General features: G+C 39.3%; 1 protein-coding gene across 1 annotated transcript; it reads right to left on the bottom strand.

The window, feature by feature from the left end:
• Positions 1–309: 309 nt before the first annotated feature.
• Positions 310–15,423, bottom strand: LOC135553900 (membrane-spanning 4-domains subfamily A member 4A-like). The gene is made up of 7 exons (XM_064985825.1): positions 15,187–15,423; positions 14,943–15,059; positions 14,517–14,573; positions 14,052–14,216; positions 13,750–13,783; positions 10,668–10,753; positions 310–1,030 (listed from the first exon to the last, which is right to left on the bottom strand). The coding sequence occupies exons 1-5, from the start codon at positions 15,355–15,357 to the stop codon at positions 13,751–13,753; spliced, it is 543 nt and encodes a 180-aa protein (XP_064841897.1). The 5' UTR covers positions 15,358–15,423; the 3' UTR covers positions 310–1,030; positions 10,668–10,753; position 13,750.
• Between the last annotated feature and the right edge of the window lie 1,292 nt (positions 15,424–16,715).

Below are 16,715 nucleotides of genomic sequence, written 5' to 3'. Positions count from 1 at the left end.
TTTAGCAATCGAAAAAAACTGTAATAGAAAGAACCATGAATTCTGCACTGTATCAGAGAATTTTACAGGAGAATGTCAGACCATCCATCTGTGAGCTGAAGCTGAAGCGCAGCTGGGTCATGCAGCAAGACAATGATCCTAAACACACAATCAAGTACATGAAAATGGTTAAAAAGCAACACATTTTAAGTTTTGCAATGGCCTAGTCAAAATCCAGACCAAATCCCAATTGAGATGTTGTGGCAGGACTTGAAACAAACAGTTCATGCTTTAAAACCCACAAATGTGGCACTGTAGAAGTAACAATCATTTGGTCATCATATGGTTTATTTTTAAAAAAATCATAAAATTTAATGAAACATGATTTTGACTGTTCATGATGTTTAATGTTGCACATACTCAATATAGAAAGGATATAGGCCAATGCCCAATGTAAACATCCAAGCACCACTCCCTCCTTATCAGGATGTTTTCAGACCCAAAATATGAATGTCATTAATTACGTTGTATGAAAGATAAAAGTGACTCACGTTTTTTTCTGTCAGTTTTTGAATGTTTAAGTCAAGACTTGTTTGAAGACATTAAGTTAAATATGTATTTGCATGTTATTAAAAGAAAGTGATGCCTCAATATCATATAATGTAATGTAGCAGTGGCTGATGTTAGTTGATAAATGTACTATACTTTTATATAATAAATTCTAATTAACTTATATCAATAAAAAAAGAGAGAAATGACAAAAACATGAAGTTTAAAAAAAATCAACCATATAGTAACCTAAACATTATACTGAAACATTACAGTACATTACGCTATCAAATGATTCAGATCAGTGATGTGGTGCCAACCATTGCCTGGCTTGGATCAGAAAAATAGCCCTAGAAAACACAATTTTAACAAGAAAAAGAGCAATGTATTCACAGAAGCCCAATTCTCAAGGGATGAAAGCAGTGTTTTGTGGAGGCAGTGGTTTCTGTTGAAACCCGGTTCCCATATCGTCTCCCTCTGGACCCTTTGGGTAGATCACAGTCTGTAGAAACAACACAGTACATAATAGGACAGATATGTCCCAAATAGCACCCTATTCCCTATACTTAGTGCTCTACCTTTGACCAAAGACTGCACCCTAAAGTAGTGCACTATATAGGGATTAAGATGCCATTTGGGTTGAAGCCTATGATAGAAATTCTACAATAGAGAGATGTTAACAAAAAAGATCAGTATTTACTTACTAGGTTGAACCTGTAGTGTCAATATTGCATGATCATCACATCCTTGTTATTATATAGTTTTTAAGTGATATCAGTTTTTTTTTTTTTCAGTTCAGCTTCAGTTTGTTTTCAGATTGTTTTATTTTATTGTTTGTTTTTATATATATATATATAGTTATATATTATTTATTTGTATTTTTATAGTTAGGGACAGAATCAAATCAAATATGTTTTGTTACATGCTTCCTTTAAGTGTAGACTAACAGTGAAATGCTTATTTACGGGGCATTCCCAACAATGCAGAGAGAAAAATTATAAAATGAGGAATAAATACACAATGAGTAACGATAACATGGCTAAATATGAGGGGTACCAGTACAGAGTCGATGTGCAGGGTTATGAGGTAATTGAGGTAGATATGTGCATATAGGTAGGGGTGAAGTGACTCGGCAACACGATAGATAATAATCAATATCAGCAGCGTATGTGATGAGTCAAAAAAGTTTGTGCAAAAGGGGGTCAATGCAGATAACCAAAAAGCTAACTGGACTAACTATTTAGCAGTCTTATGGCTTGGGAGTTGATGCCCTTCAGGGTCCTGTTGGTTCCAGACTTGGTGCATTCAAACCACTTGCCGTGCAGTAACAGAGAAAACAGTTTATGACTTGGGATGCAGTCTGGATTATGTTAAGGGCCTTCTTCTACCAGCGCCTGGTATAGAGGTCACCATTATCAAGTTTGCTGACGACACAGCAGTGGAAGGCCTGATCACCGACAACAATGAAACAGCCTATAAGAAGAAGGTCAGTGACCTGGCACAAACTTGATGATGGTGTTGGAGTCATGCGTGGCCATGCAGTTATGGGTGAAAAGTGAGTACAGGAGGGGACAAAGCACACACCCCTGAGGGGCCCCCGTGTTGAGTGTAAGCATGGCGGATGTGTTGTTCCCTACCCTTACCACCTGGGTGGTGTTCAGTCCCAGGGACCTGAGCTTAGTAATGAGCTTGGAGTGCACTATGGTGTTGAACGCTAAGCTATAGTGAATGAACAAATCTCATTTTATTTGTCACATTTGTGGGAGCAAACGGTACATATAAGGGCTTAGGGCAAAGAGGAGGAGATACATGATCTATTATGGAAAGATCAGGATACCATTATAAAGATTAGATAGAGAGGAACAAACATACAGTGCCTTGCGAAAGTATTCGGCCCCCTTGAACTTTGCGACCTTTTGCCACATTTCAGGCTTCAAACATAAAGATATAAAACTGTATTTTTTTGTGAAGAATCAACAACAAGTGGGACACAATCATGAAGTGGAACGACATTTATTGGATATTTCAAACCTTTTTAATAAATCAAAAACTGAAAAATTGGGCGTGCAAAATTATTCAGCCCCCTTAAGTTAATACTTTGTAGCGCCACCTTTTGCTGCGATTACAGCTGTAAGTCGCTTGGGGTATGTCTCTATCAGTTTTGCACATCGAGAGACTCAATTTTTTTTCCCATTCCTCCTTGCAAACCAGCTCGAGCTCAGTGAGGTTGGATGGAGAGCATTTGTGAACAGCAGTTTTCAGTTCTTTCCACAGATTCTCGATTGGATTCAGGTCTGGACTTTGACTTGGCCATTCTAACACCTGGATATGTTTATTTTTGAACCATTCCATTGTAGATTTTGCTTTATGTTTTGGATCATTGTCATGTTGGAAGACAAATCTCCGTCCCAGTCTCAGGTCTTTTGCAGACTCCATCAGGTTTTCTTCCAGAATGGTCCTGTATTTGGCTCCATCCATCTTTCCATCAATGTTAACCATCTTCCCTGTCCCTGCTGAAGAAAAGCAGGCCCAAACCATGATGCTACCACCACCATGTTTGACAGTGGGTATGGTGTGTTCAGGGTGATGAGCTGTGTTGCTTTTACTCCAAACATAACGTTTTGCATTGTTGCCAAAAAGTTCAATTTTGGTTTCATCTGACCAGAGCACCTTCTTCCACATGTTTGGTGTCTCCCAGGTGGCTTGTGGCAAACTTTAAACAACACTTTTTATGGATAGCTTTAAGAAATGGCTTTCTTTTTGCCACTCTTCCATAAAGGCCAGATTTGTGCAATATTCGACTGATTGTTGTCCTATGGACAGAGTCTCCCACCTCAGCTGTAGATCTCTGCAGTTCATCCAGAGCGATCATGGGCCTCTTGGCTGCATCTCTGATCAGTCTTCTCCTTGTATGAGCTGAAAGTTTAGAGGGACGGCCAGGTCTTGGTAGATTTGCAGTGGTCTGATACTCCTTCCATTTCAATATTATCGCTTGCACAGTGCTCCTTGGGATGTTTAAAGCTTGGGAAATTCTTTTGTATCCAAATCCGGCTTTAAACTTCTTCACAACAGTATCTCGGACCTGCCTGGTGTGTTCCTTGTTCTTCATGATGCTCTATGCACTTTTAACGGATCTCTGAGACTATCACAGTGCAGGTGCATTTATACAGAGACTTGACTACACACAGGTGGATTGTATTTATCATCATTAGTCATTTAGGTCAACATTGGATCATTCAGAGATCCTCACTGAACTTCTGGAGAGAGTTTGCTGCACTGAAAGTAAAGGGGCTGAATAATTTTGCACGCCCAATTTTTCAGTTTTTGATTTGTTAAAAAAGTTTGAAATATCCAATAAATGTTGTTCCACTTCATGATTGTGTCCCACTTGTTGTTGATTCTTCACAAAAAAATACAGTTTTATATCTTTATGTTTGAAGCTTGAAATGTGGCAAAAGGTCGCAAAGTTCAAGGGGGCCGAATACTTTCGCAAGGCACTGTATATTAATTTTAGGACACGAGAGGGTCCTACCACCATTGTAATCTAATCAAGAGCGGATACAGGTGTTATTGGGCATGAACAAGCAGGAAGCCTGGACTGAGAGATAATGGTGTCAGATGACCTGAGGGAAGTAACTTCATTAACATGTGGAATGGACTCATATGCTGTGTGTGTATAAATACAGAGCCAGTGCTCTGGGAAAGTGTGTGTTCCGTGGACCATCTAGGCTTCTGATATGTTTGTATAAAAAGCCTGTATTGAATTCACAAGTTCTTGTAAGTTTATACACTGCCAAAAAAAATAAAGGGAACACTTAAACAACACAATGTAACTCCAAGTCAATCACACTTCTGTGAAATCAAACTGTCGACTTAGGAAGCAACATTGATTGACAATACATTTCACATGCTGTTGTGCAAATGGAATAGACAACAGGTGGAAATTATAGGCAATTAGCAAGACACCCCCAATAAAGGAGTGGTTCTGCAGACCACTTCTCAGTTCCTATGCTTCCTGGCTGATGTTTTGGTCACTTTTGAATGCTGGCGGTGCTTTCACTCTAGTTGGTAGCATGAGACGGAGTCGGAGACGGAGACGCCATGGAGAACGTTCTGCTGCCTGCAACATCCTCCAGTTTGGCGGTGGGTCAGTCATGGTGTGGGGTGGCATTTCTTTGGGGGGCTGCACATCCCTCCATGTGCTCGCCAGAGGTAGCCTGACTGCCATTAGGTACCGAGATGAGATCCTCAGACCCCTTGTGAGACCATATGCTGGTGCGGTTGGCCCTGAGTTCCTCCTAATGCAAGACAATGCTAGACCTCATGTGGCTGGAGGGTGTCAGTAGTTCCTGCAAGAGGAAGGCATTGATGCTATGGACTGGCCCGCCCGTTCCCCAGACCTGAATCCAATTGAGCACATCTGGGACATCATGTCTCGCTCCATTCCATCCACCAACGCCATGTTGCACCACAGACTGTCCAGGAGTTGGCGGATGCTTTAGTCCAGGTCTGGGAGGAGATCCCTCAGGAGACCATCCGCCACCTCATCAGGAGCATGCCCAGGCATTGTAGGGAGGTCATACAGGCATGTGGAGGCCACACACACTACTGAGCCTCATTTTGACTTGTTTTAAGGATATTACATCAAAGTTGGATCAGCCTGTAATGTGGTTTCTACTTTAGTTTTGAGTGTGACTCCAAATCCAGACCTCCATGGGTTGATAAATTTGATTTCCATTGATAATTTTTGTGTGGTTTTGTTGTCAGCACATTCAACTATGTAAAGAAAAAGTATTTAATAAGAATATTTCATTCATTCAGATCTAGGATGTGTTATTTTAGTGTTCCCTTTATTTTTTTGAGCAGTGTATTTTGAAACGATTCTCCACGACATACGCACTGAATACAACTGTACCCCTTGAAATGAATACAACTGTACCCCTTGAAATGCTTGCTTACGAGCCCTTCCCAATGGTGCAGAGTTTAAAAATTACAATAAAAAAATACAACAAATACACAATAATGGAGCTAAATACAGGGAGTACCAGTAACAGATCAATGTGGAGAGGAATGTACAGTTGAAGTTGGAAGTTTACATACACCTAGGTTGGAGTCATTAAAACCCATTTTTCAAACACTCCACAAATTTCTTGTTAACAAACTATAGTTTTGGCAAGTTGGTTAGCACATCTACTTTGTGCATGACACAAGTAATTTTTCCAACAATGGTTTAAACAGATTATTTCACTTATAATTAATTCACTGTATCACAATTCCAGTGGGTCAGAAGTTTACATACACTAAGTTGACTGTGCTTTAAACAGCTCCAAAACCGTCATAAAAAATCCAGACTACAGTTTGCAACTGCACATTCGGACAAAGATTGTACTTTTTGGAGAAATGTCCTCTCGTCTGATGAAACAAAAATAGAACTGTTTGGATATAATGACCATCCTTATGTTTGGAGGAAAATGGGGGAAGCTTGCAAGCTGAAGAACATCATGTTTTGGGAGTGCTTTGCTGCAAGTGGGACTGGTGCACTTCACAAAATAGGTGGCATCATGAGGGAAGAAAATTATGTGGATATATTGAAGCAACATCTCAAGATATCAGTCAGGAAGTTAAAGGTTTGTCGCAAATGGGTCTTCCAAATGGACAATGACCCCAAGCACACTTCCAAAGTTGTGGCAAAATTGTCATGTCTTATTATGTCTATTCCTGTCCTTTCTCTTCACTCTGTCTCTCTCTGCTGGTCTTATTAGGTTACCTTCTCTTTCTCTCCTTCTCCAGCTGTTCCTCATCTGCCCTAACTAGCTCGTTCACCCTTTCCCCACCTGTTCCCTTTTTTCCCTCTGATTAGGTCTCTATTTCTCTCTCTGTTCCTGCTACTTTCGGTGTCAGATTCTCGTTTGTGTTTCTCATGCCAGAAGCAAGCTATCGTCTCGTTTGCTTCCTCCTAGTCCTATCCTGTCGGAGTCTGCCTGGCAGGTGCATCCTGTACACTACTAACTATCTTTTGTTTGCACCGTGTCCAGTTCATCATATGCTACGTGTGATCAGCTACCACCGTTCCTCTGTGACCCGCACCGACCCAGAGCGACCTGCAGCCTGTCGCCGCTACCCAGCTATTCATCAGAGGGACTTTATGTTTCATTTGTCACCCTCTCTGCGGGTATTCTATTGTGCCATTGACAACGTCGGAAGAGGATCTATGCCATTCCTGTTTTTTCATTAAAAGAACTCTGTTTCTGTTAAACCGCTTTTGGGTCTTCACTCAAGTACATAACAAAAATGGCTTAAGGACAACAAAGTCAAGGTATTGGAGTGGCCATCACAAAGCCCTGACCTCAATCCCATAGAAAATCTGTGGGCAGAACTGAAAAAGTGTGTGCGAGCTAGAGGCCTACAAACCTGACTCAGTTACACCAGCTCTGTCAGGAGGAATGGGCCAAAATTCACCCAACTTATTGTGGGAAGCTTGTGGAAGGCTACCCAAAACGTTTGACCCAAGTAAATTTAAAGGCAATGCTACCAAATACTAATGGAGTGTATGTAAACTTCTGACCAACTGGGAATGGTGAAATAAATAAAAACTGAAATAAATCATTCTCTGCTATTATTCTGACATTTCCCAATGAGAAATTGCAGCCCAAATAAATGCTTTACAGAGTTCAAGTAACTGACACATCTCAACATCAACTGTTCAGAGGAGACTGCGTGAATCAGGCCTTCATGGTTGAATTGCTGCAAAGAAACCACTACTGAAGGACATCAATAATAATAAGGGACTTGCTTGGGCCAAGAAACAAGAGCAATGGACATTAGACTGGTGGAAATGTGTCCTTTGATCTAATGAGTTCAAATTTGAGATTTTTGGTTGTAGTCTTTAAGAGACACAGAGTAGATGAATGGATGAATTCTGCATATGCGGTTCCCACCATGAAGCATAGAGGAGAAGGTGGGATGGTGTGGGGGTGCTTTGCTGGTTACATGGTCTGTGATTTATTTGTAATTCAAGGCACACTTAAAAAGGATGGCTAACACAGCATTGTGCAGCGATACGCCATTCCATCTGGTTTGTGCTTAGTGGGACTATCATTTGTTTTTCAACAGGACAATGACCCAAAACACACAGCTGTGTAAGGGCTATTTGACCAAGAAGGAGAGTGATGGAGTGCAGCATCAGATGACCTGGCATCCAAACCACCTGACCTCAACCCAATTGAGATGATTTGGGATGAGTTGTACCGCAGAGGGAAAGAAAAGCAGCCAACAAGTGCTTAGAATATGTGGGAACTCCTACTGTTGGAAAAGCTTTCCAGGTGAAGATGGTTGAGAGAATGCCAAGAGTGTGTAAAGCTTTCATTAAGGCAAGGGGTGGCTAATTCAAAGAATCTGAAATGTATTTGGATTTTTTAAAACACTTTTTTGGTTACTACATGATTCCATGTGTGCTATTTCATAGTTTTGATGTCTTCACTATGTAGAAAATAGTAAAAAATAATGAAAAATCCTTGAATGAGTAGGTGTGTCCAAACTTTTGACTGGTACTGTAGGTGTTCCTTTTGTCCAGGTTGGAGAGGGCAGTGTGGAGTCCAAAAGAGATTATGTCATCTGGGGATCTTTTGGGGCGGTATGCGAATTGGAGTGGGTCCAGGGTGTCTGGGATGATGGTGTTGATGTGATCCATGACCAGCCTTTCAATGCATTTCATGGCTACATATATGAATGTCATTTAGACAGGTTAGCTTGGCCTTCTTGGGCACAGGGACTATGGTGGTCAGGGAGAGTTTGAAAATGTCATTCAAGACACTTGCCAGCCGGTCAGCACATGCTCTGAGTATGTGTCCTGGTAACCCTTCACCAAGTGAGTTCCTATGCAAATGTTATCATTATAATTAAACTGAATGAAAACACATTATAAATCTCATAAGGCCTTATTTTGAGGCCAAACTTTACCCTATTTCAGTGTCCTGAAACAAATGGCTTAAAGGCCACATCAGGCCTGCAAGTAAGGTTGCAAAATTCCAGTAACTTTAACAAAATTTCCAGATCCTGGCTGAAGGATTTCCAGGAATCTTACAACTGAGATTTCTGGAAAATCTGGGAAATTTTTATAACCCTACCTGCTAGTCACATTATGCTGATTTGCAATGTGATGTGTAATTATTAATGGAATCCAGCCAGAGTTATGCTATCCAGCAGTTTAACGTTTGATTCACCCCCAACCTGAATTCATAATGACTACCAGGGTTAGGAACAGTGTGAGGAGTCAACCTAAGCCATTTAATAAACTAGAATAAACATTTCAGTAATGGGAGCAAAAAATCTAACTAAATGATTGGATTAGTTTCGAAAAATGTATGTTATTTATCTTTGTGTATCATAAGTTGAATCAATTAATCACTAAATGTACATGCGTTGGTGCGGCAGGTAGCCTCGTGGTTAGAGCGTTGGGCCAGTAACACTAATGTTTTTAGATCGAATCCCTAAATTGACAGCTTAAAAAAATCTGTGGTTCTGCCTCTAAACAAGGTAGTTAACCCATTGTTCCTAGGCAGTCATTGTAAATATGAATTTGTTCTTAACTGACTTGCCTAAATAAATTAGAAGAAAAAAACTGCTATATAACACAATTCCCAAAAAATCTACCTGCAGTGGAGCATGCTGGGGAAAAAGTTAAGAACTTAAAAAATCGAGTTGGTGTTACTTCTCATTTCGTTTTGAGTGAGTACCACATCAATATTTAAATAATAATGACTTTACATTGACTTTTGAGTTCAACTTACTATAAGTATTTGAGTAAAAAATGCCTTGGAGTTTACCCTGAAGCTTTGAACCAACGCGTTTCTTTGTTTCCTTCTGAGTTTCCATTAGCGCAGGAAGTGCAATGCGAAACACCTCAGTGGGAATCTGTGTTAAAGCGGCGCAGAGTAAGTGTGTCTTTTGTATTTGTAAAATCATTTTGGGGTGATATGTAAATAGAATTTCAGAGGTTTCCAAAACAGTTTTGCATGCAGTGATTATTAACGGTTAGACAGGGTATCTGGAAAGTTTAACCTGTTGGCCATGCTGTGGTCAATTGTTCAAATTAGAAACCTATGGCTGGATGGGCTTGGATTCTCATGAGCTAAGGTTAGGTAAAAATGATAGTCGCAAATGACAAAAATCCCCAGAATTAATCGTTCAATTGAAAATTTGTGCTTTTTATTAGCTTTGATTAGCAGATGGTGCCATTTGACTGTTAAGGTGTTGGAAAAGTGTTCTATACAATGATGTATATAAACCCTGGATTGCTGGTGTATTGTATTGGCCACAGAGCTTTCACACCACTGATCAGCGGTATTGGCACTCTTCATTAGGAGCAGTCCTCCATACAAATTAATGGGATTATACAGTATTTCAATTAAATGTTTCAAGGACAAAATTACACATGTGTTGTTGTAGGGGGGACAGTAACATTAGTAATCAAAAAAAAATACTTTAAGGAAAATGTTTATATATTTACAAATGTTTATTTTTAGCTCACAAAATATAATATTTGAAAGTATGCATTAAGGTGTCTAATATAATAAACGTGTCAAAAACTAATGTTGACATTAATAAATGCATTTCTTTAGCTTCCAAAATCTTTTTTTACATTGGAGCAGGAGTGTCAAGATGGCTTTGCCCGGTGGTGTGAATACGGTGCCTCCTGTCAGTCAACCAGGAGTTAAACACACCACTGGTTCTATCGCTTCTAACTACGTTGACGATTTTAATGATCTTATATGGAATTTCAACTGGATATAATCACGACCACCTGGTGAGTTTAGCATAGAGCTAAATGTACCAGGTTATGTGATGGGAACAGCTCACATGTAGCCTTTGATCACGTGCAACTACGTCAATGATTTTATTTGGCAGATGCTTAAAACTAACATTTTTCGAATGTTCGCATGCACAGCCCCACATAGTTTTACACAGTGACCAACGTTTTGATTGCACATTTTTGAATGAAAGTTTTTGCAGTGGAAGTTTTTTTTTAAATTACTCCAGAGTAACTCGGACACTGTTGAGATATTCTAAATTTTAATTTGAGATATTGAGCAGCATATTTTATATGGAACCCTGCAAATCAACCTCCAAATATGTCATACCTCGTAGTTGTTCTGAGGAGGGAAAGGTGCGTTGCTTGGAGTCATGCAGGCATGAGGTACCGGTATTTGATTCCCAATGACGAACACTTGCAAAAAGACAGACATGTACATTTTAGGTCCATTTTATATAAATTGCTTATCAAATATACAGGTGTCATAACTGCTCAACGCTCTTACAGTTGCAGAACAAACACTATATAGACAAAAGTATGTGGACACCCCTTCAAATTAGTTGATTCAGCTATTTCAGACACACCCGTTGCTGACAAGTGTATAAAATCGAGCACACGGTCATGCAATCTCCATAAACAACCATTGGCAGTAGACTGGCCTTACTGAAGAGCTCAGTGACTTTCAACGTGGCACGGTCAGGATGCCACCTTTCCAAGAAGTCAGTCAAATTTCTGCCCTGGTCAACTGTAAGTGCTGCTGTGAATTATACAACGGGTGGGTCTAATCTTGAATGCTGATTGGTTAAAACTGCATTCCAGCTTGTCTATTCCACAAGTTACCACTGGCTAAATCTATGCTGTTAAAATGCCTATTTACTCTGTTCCATCTGTGCAATCCACTGTCTCATCAGCCCAGCCAAGCAATTTATAAACTTGATCTCCACTATAAAAAGCATCTAGACATTATGTCACAAAGACAACTCCTTCAAACAGAATCCTTCGAGATCCTTAGTCTGCATTTATGGAAGGCCCTATTCAATTCAACCCACATGTTTTCAATGGATTTTAAATCCGGAGACTGAGATAGACATTGCAAAATGTTGAGTTTGTGGCCAAATAACAATTTCTTTGTTTTTATATGTATTCTCGGTAATACCAATTACCCCACCGAAGACATTCTTTAAAAAAGTATACTTACCATGACAGAATTTATGGGTAAATAAAACTCGTAGAATAAAAAGGAAAGTTTGGAAGATGTCAAAGTCTGAGGGTTGTTTTAACCTTCCAGACTTGGAATTGTATCAACTCGCCACACAAGGCTTTTACTTGCAACGTATTGTTAAGTGCACTAAAGAAGAACAATGGGCACATATTGAAGTTGTGCATGTTAATCCTCAGAATCTTTCACAAGTCTATTTTCAAAGGATAAAGAAGAACATTAACAATTTTATAGTTAAGAACACTAACAATATTGAAGAAAATGAAATGCATACTAAAAGAACCAATATCACTCCCTAAAAACACAACCCTATGGAACAATCTTTGGATAGCTTTTCAGAGCTCACTGATAAATTGGCCCCATGGAAAACTAAAGACATAGGAAATAAAATGATTTCCATTACAGAATTAAAAAGCAATTTTAGACTGACTAATGTAGATGTTTTCAAATACATGCAATTGAAAAGTTCTATACACTAAATTTCTATCCGAAATCTTTTGGACATCAAAGAAATGTTGAGGGAATCCTATTTGACTCAGAAAAGGATTCACATAGAGTATGATAGGTAATAAAAATACAAAACTTTTAGATGAAGATTTAAGAAGAACTGATATTGACACAAGACGAAGGGAGTGTTGGAACATAACTAATCAACACATCCACCAATGCTGCTGTGAACCGCATCACAAGAGACATGCTAAACGGAAGACGTATAAAAACAATGTTATCTTTGATGCAATTTCAATGTTGTTTGAGTTGCTTTGAGTATCACCAAATTTGCTTGAGATTATTTTACTGCAAAACTGCTCACTGAATCCAATTTACTTGACATAGGAGTTTCAAAAAGCTGTCAGTCAAGGCGAGCTCAAGAATATAAGCTCCCTCTCACTCAGCCTGTATTTTCAAACTTCCTGGCAGTTACCATGAGATAAAAAGTAATTTTAAGAATGACTGTTCAGGACTTAAGTGTACAACTAGCAAAGACTCAATAATTCATGTCTTCTCGGAGTGCTATAAAGTCAAAAAGTTATAGATGGTTAGAAAGTTGGTAGCCAGAAGTTTTACAATGTAAGTTTACTTTTAATCCATCTATACGCATATTTAAAGACATGGCATATGAGGGTGTGGTGAAATACTCAATGGGATGGACCATACTTTTCTATTCAATGATTCTGAAAAACTTCTCAAACTGGAACTGTACATCTTTCATTCATGTTGGGAAAAGAGAGAGTTGCTCCCATGAATCAGAAATCCTTCCTAGGTTTGAGCTCACGGCCGCTGTGTTGGCAGCAAATTGTCATAACAAAAGTAAGAACCGTGAGCTCTCCCACGTCCGCACACTGGAGCAGGAGTGCCAAGATGGCTGTGCTCGGTGGCTTCAATGCAGTGCCCCCTGTCAGTCAACCAGGGGTTATACACACCATTGGTTCTATTGTCCCCTAGTGGTCGGGAGTGTATTTGCCCAAATAACACCATAATATAAGATGCACCCAAATTGGCTCCTACACTGGCTAAAGTTCATGATGCCATTGACCTTAACAAGGGGCCTAGGACCAGTGGAAGAAAATTAACCCCATAACATCAAATACCCACCACCATATTTTATGGTAGATATGGGGTTATTTTCTGTGCATTCTCATTTCGATGCCAAACTGGTGTGCGTGGCCAAAGCTATTTTCATGTCACCCAACCAATGCCTGGAGTTTACTAAACAACATTGGCACTTGGATTGGACACTGTGATTTGGTCAGATGACATGAACATAGAGCTATTTAGAGAACCCCATACCATAAGCGCAGACAAAGGATATCAATGATCTGGAAGGATTCTGTACAGAGGAATGGTCTAAGATCCCTCGCAGTTTGGTCTCCAAATGATAAAACATTTTAGAAATAGTGTAAGTGCTGTTATCCTTACACAGTGAGTTATTGAAAACAGGGGTGTCATTAATTTTGACCCATACATTTTGAAAAAAACACTTGTTAGGCAAAATCTCTTTCTCTAAGCAATTGTATTAGTATACATTTTGGTTGCATACAATGTAGCTCAGTATTGAACGATTTATTTTATACAGTCATTTTTGCTCATTTTTTATCAAGGGTGTCAATAATTTCGGGACCACACTGTATTCGGAGCTAGATTTCGGTTTAAATCTTGTACCACATTTTGACAGAAATGTCCATAGACTCACCTCAGGGTTGGAACGGCAGCACTGGCAGACAGCTCTGCAGGCGAATGACGAGAGCAATTATGTACAATTAAACTTTGACTCCTGTTTCAGCGTGGGCTAACAAGAAGTATAAATTAACTCAATAGCATCTAATTCACTATTGCTTGCATGTTGGAGATGTCACATATGCTACAGATGGTGTATAATTTAAACAAATAAAACACATTCAACAGTATGTCTAGCAATACAATTATAGATGATAAATCCCCCTTTACCGATTTACAAATATCTCCTGACCAAAGGAATAAGCATTTGGTATATACCCAATACTGTTGGCAGACATAGGATGGAGGGTAGTAAGAAGGATAGTCTGGATAGTCACAGTAGTAGTTGTAAAAGAAGATCCCAGCACTGTCCAAAGAATGCAGAATGGTGCCAGTAAGAGCAATAACCATGGCAACAACATTCATTCCAAGGGAGCCTTTTACCTAAGGGACAGAAAGAGAGCAGAAAGAGGACACGGGGATGAATGATTGGTTGTGAAGAATGAAATACAATATAGAATACAGTGTGTTGACAATCATTATTACATGTCTTTATTAAAGGTGCAATCTGCAGTTGTTGAATCGCCAGTGCCCACCCCACTGTGTTTGTGGGAGGAAAACAAGCAGGTTGAACGGAAAAATGAGGGCCTATATATAAAGTAGATTCTCTGTTTTGAAATAGAGTGGAACTTTACAAATCAAAAGCCTGAACTTTATTGAGGGAAAAAAAGAGTTGATACTGACCAGACATGTGTTCATATTGTTGTCAGCAGCAACAGTTAGAGAGCCAGCAATGACATACTGAGAAGGAACAAGGAAGTTGTTATACAAGTGTGCGTCCCAAATGGCACCCTATTCTCTACACAGTACACTACAAAAGTAGTGTACAGTATGACCAAAGTTCAAATTCAAGTTTAATTACTTCCATAGAAGTCAATACAAATGGAGTGTATAAATGGCATAGGCCTAGCCAAATACATGTACAGTGATAAAAGTCATTCGTTAAGTCATTCGTTATAAAGCATTACCATACATTTTTTTTAAATATTTTGACATTTGTTTTTAATGCATTTCTTTTCAAATTGTGACATTATTCAATTATTAGGATGTTTTGTTTGCATCAAGAGAGACAGGAAATGTAAGGTAGGATTGTTAGACAGAACAGCTCACAATGATAGATCCCCAGACAAATATTCTGCTGATTACTCCAATATTGTCTACTTGTGGTCCTGTAGCCATCACGATTCCTGTCAACAGCATCATCAAACCAACCATGATCTGTACGGTCTGTGAGAGAAAAACAAAGTACAAAGCAGGAAATTAATTTTTCTTTTCTTCCAGTACCTTCAACTAAAATTGTATTTTTTTAAAACTTCTAATTCATTTTCAAATGATGTATAACAGAAATTCTTACCCCCAGCGCTTTTGGTTGCCCTGCCCGGAAACTTCCCAGCACTGAGGAAACCGTCTGTCCCAAACAGTGAGGGGCAGAAGCGACCCCCACGACCCCCATCCCGTTGCCAGTGGGGTGTACATGGGTGATGACAACCACCCCGTTAGTGGTGGTTGTTACAGAGCTGGACATCTTCACAGAGGAGAGAAGGCTGTTTGTAGTACAGTAAGAGGTGATACGGCTGGTCAGGGGTGTGTTGATGAGCCTTATGTAAAGTTTATACTCTACCTGGGATTTCCAGATAATCATTTACTTGGGACTGTCATGCATAAGAGGTGTGTCTGCCACTCATTAGACTTTGAACTCTCCCCATTGTGGTTGCTGTATCACCTGTTTACTTGAATAACTTGAGCGACATTTAGTTCCTTCTGTATTAGCATAACTTCCCATCATAGGCTTGAATTGTTTGCCTATAGAACACAGGCTATACAAGAAACTCATACACTTCCATGAAAGGGTGTATAAGTTTCTATTTCATGTTACATAGCATGGAAGTGTGTACGTTTCTTTTGTTCCCTGCTGTAGAGGCAATCATCTTCAAGGTGTGGTATAACAAAGTCATTTAATTTAACCAAAGACGTTGCTCTTCTGTGGGGAGGCATCCTGAATTAAAGAAGAAGTAGGAAGTAGGTGAAAGAAGTAGGTGAAATAATAGTGAATGTTGAATTATTGGTGAATGGACGTTAGATAAGCATGACAAACAGAAAAGAGCTTAGTAAAGTGGAGTGTATATAAATGCTGAGATATCATGTAAACATAAGCTCTTCATGTCTATTCCTGCACCCCTCCCTTCCTCTCCTCCTCTCTCTTCCTCTTCTTCTCTTTGTCTCTCTTCCTCTCCTCACCTTTCTTCCTATTCTCCCCTCATCCTCTTCTCCCCTTTCTTCCTCTCCTCCTGTCTCTGCCACTCCTTCCCTCTTTTCCAAGGTTATGTTAGTTATTAGTTTTTAATTCTATTCATTTTTTTATTTTTATTTGAAATTCAGTTAAGTTTCAGTTTGCTTTTAGAGTTTCTATAAATGTTCTGTTTGATAAAAACATTACTATTTCAATTTATGTTATTTAGTTTCAGTTTAGTTTTAGCAGTAGCAGTGCATGGGTAAAATCACTGGGGAAACCAGTGAATTCAACCACACATTTGTTTTATTACAAACCAGATAGCAAACTCTGTCCAGCGAAGTTCACAAAGCATATTGCATGTACAGTAACAGACAGTTAAAGTATACATTGGCTTCAAAAAGTAATCCTACCCCTTATTCCACCTTTCTCACCCATCTACACACAATACCCCATAATGACAAAGTGAATACATGTTTTTTTTTATGTTTGCAAATTGATTGTAAATTAAATACAGAAATATCTCATTTACGTAAGTATTCACACCCCCGACTCAATACATGTTAGAGTCACCTTTGGCAGCGATTCCAGCTGTGAGTCTTTCTGGGTAACTCTCTAAGAGCTTTGCACATCTAGATTGTACAAGCTTTGTC

The sequence above is a fragment of the Oncorhynchus masou genome, chromosome 14 (genome assembly GCF_036934945.1).
Source record: "Oncorhynchus masou masou isolate Uvic2021 chromosome 14, UVic_Omas_1.1, whole genome shotgun sequence".
Classification (NCBI taxonomy): domain Eukaryota; kingdom Metazoa; phylum Chordata; class Actinopteri; order Salmoniformes; family Salmonidae; genus Oncorhynchus; species Oncorhynchus masou.
The sequence above is the reverse complement of the archived record's forward strand: the minus strand, read 5'-3'. Positions and strand labels throughout refer to the sequence as shown.

Excerpts from the sequence above, each read along its gene's own strand:
- LOC135553900 (XM_064985825.1), bottom strand. The coding sequence starts at position 15,357 with ATGTCCAGCTCTGTAACAACCACCACTAACGGGGTGGTTGTCATCACC. Across the intron at positions 15,060-15,186 it reads GGCAACCAAAAGCGCTGGGG|ACCGTACAGATCATGGTTGG; the intron begins GTAAGAATTTCT and ends TTTCTCTCACAG. Across the intron at positions 13,784-14,051 it reads ATGTCTGCCAACAGTATTGG|AGCTGTCTGCCAGTGCTGCC; the intron begins GTATATACCAAA and ends ATTCGCCTGCAG.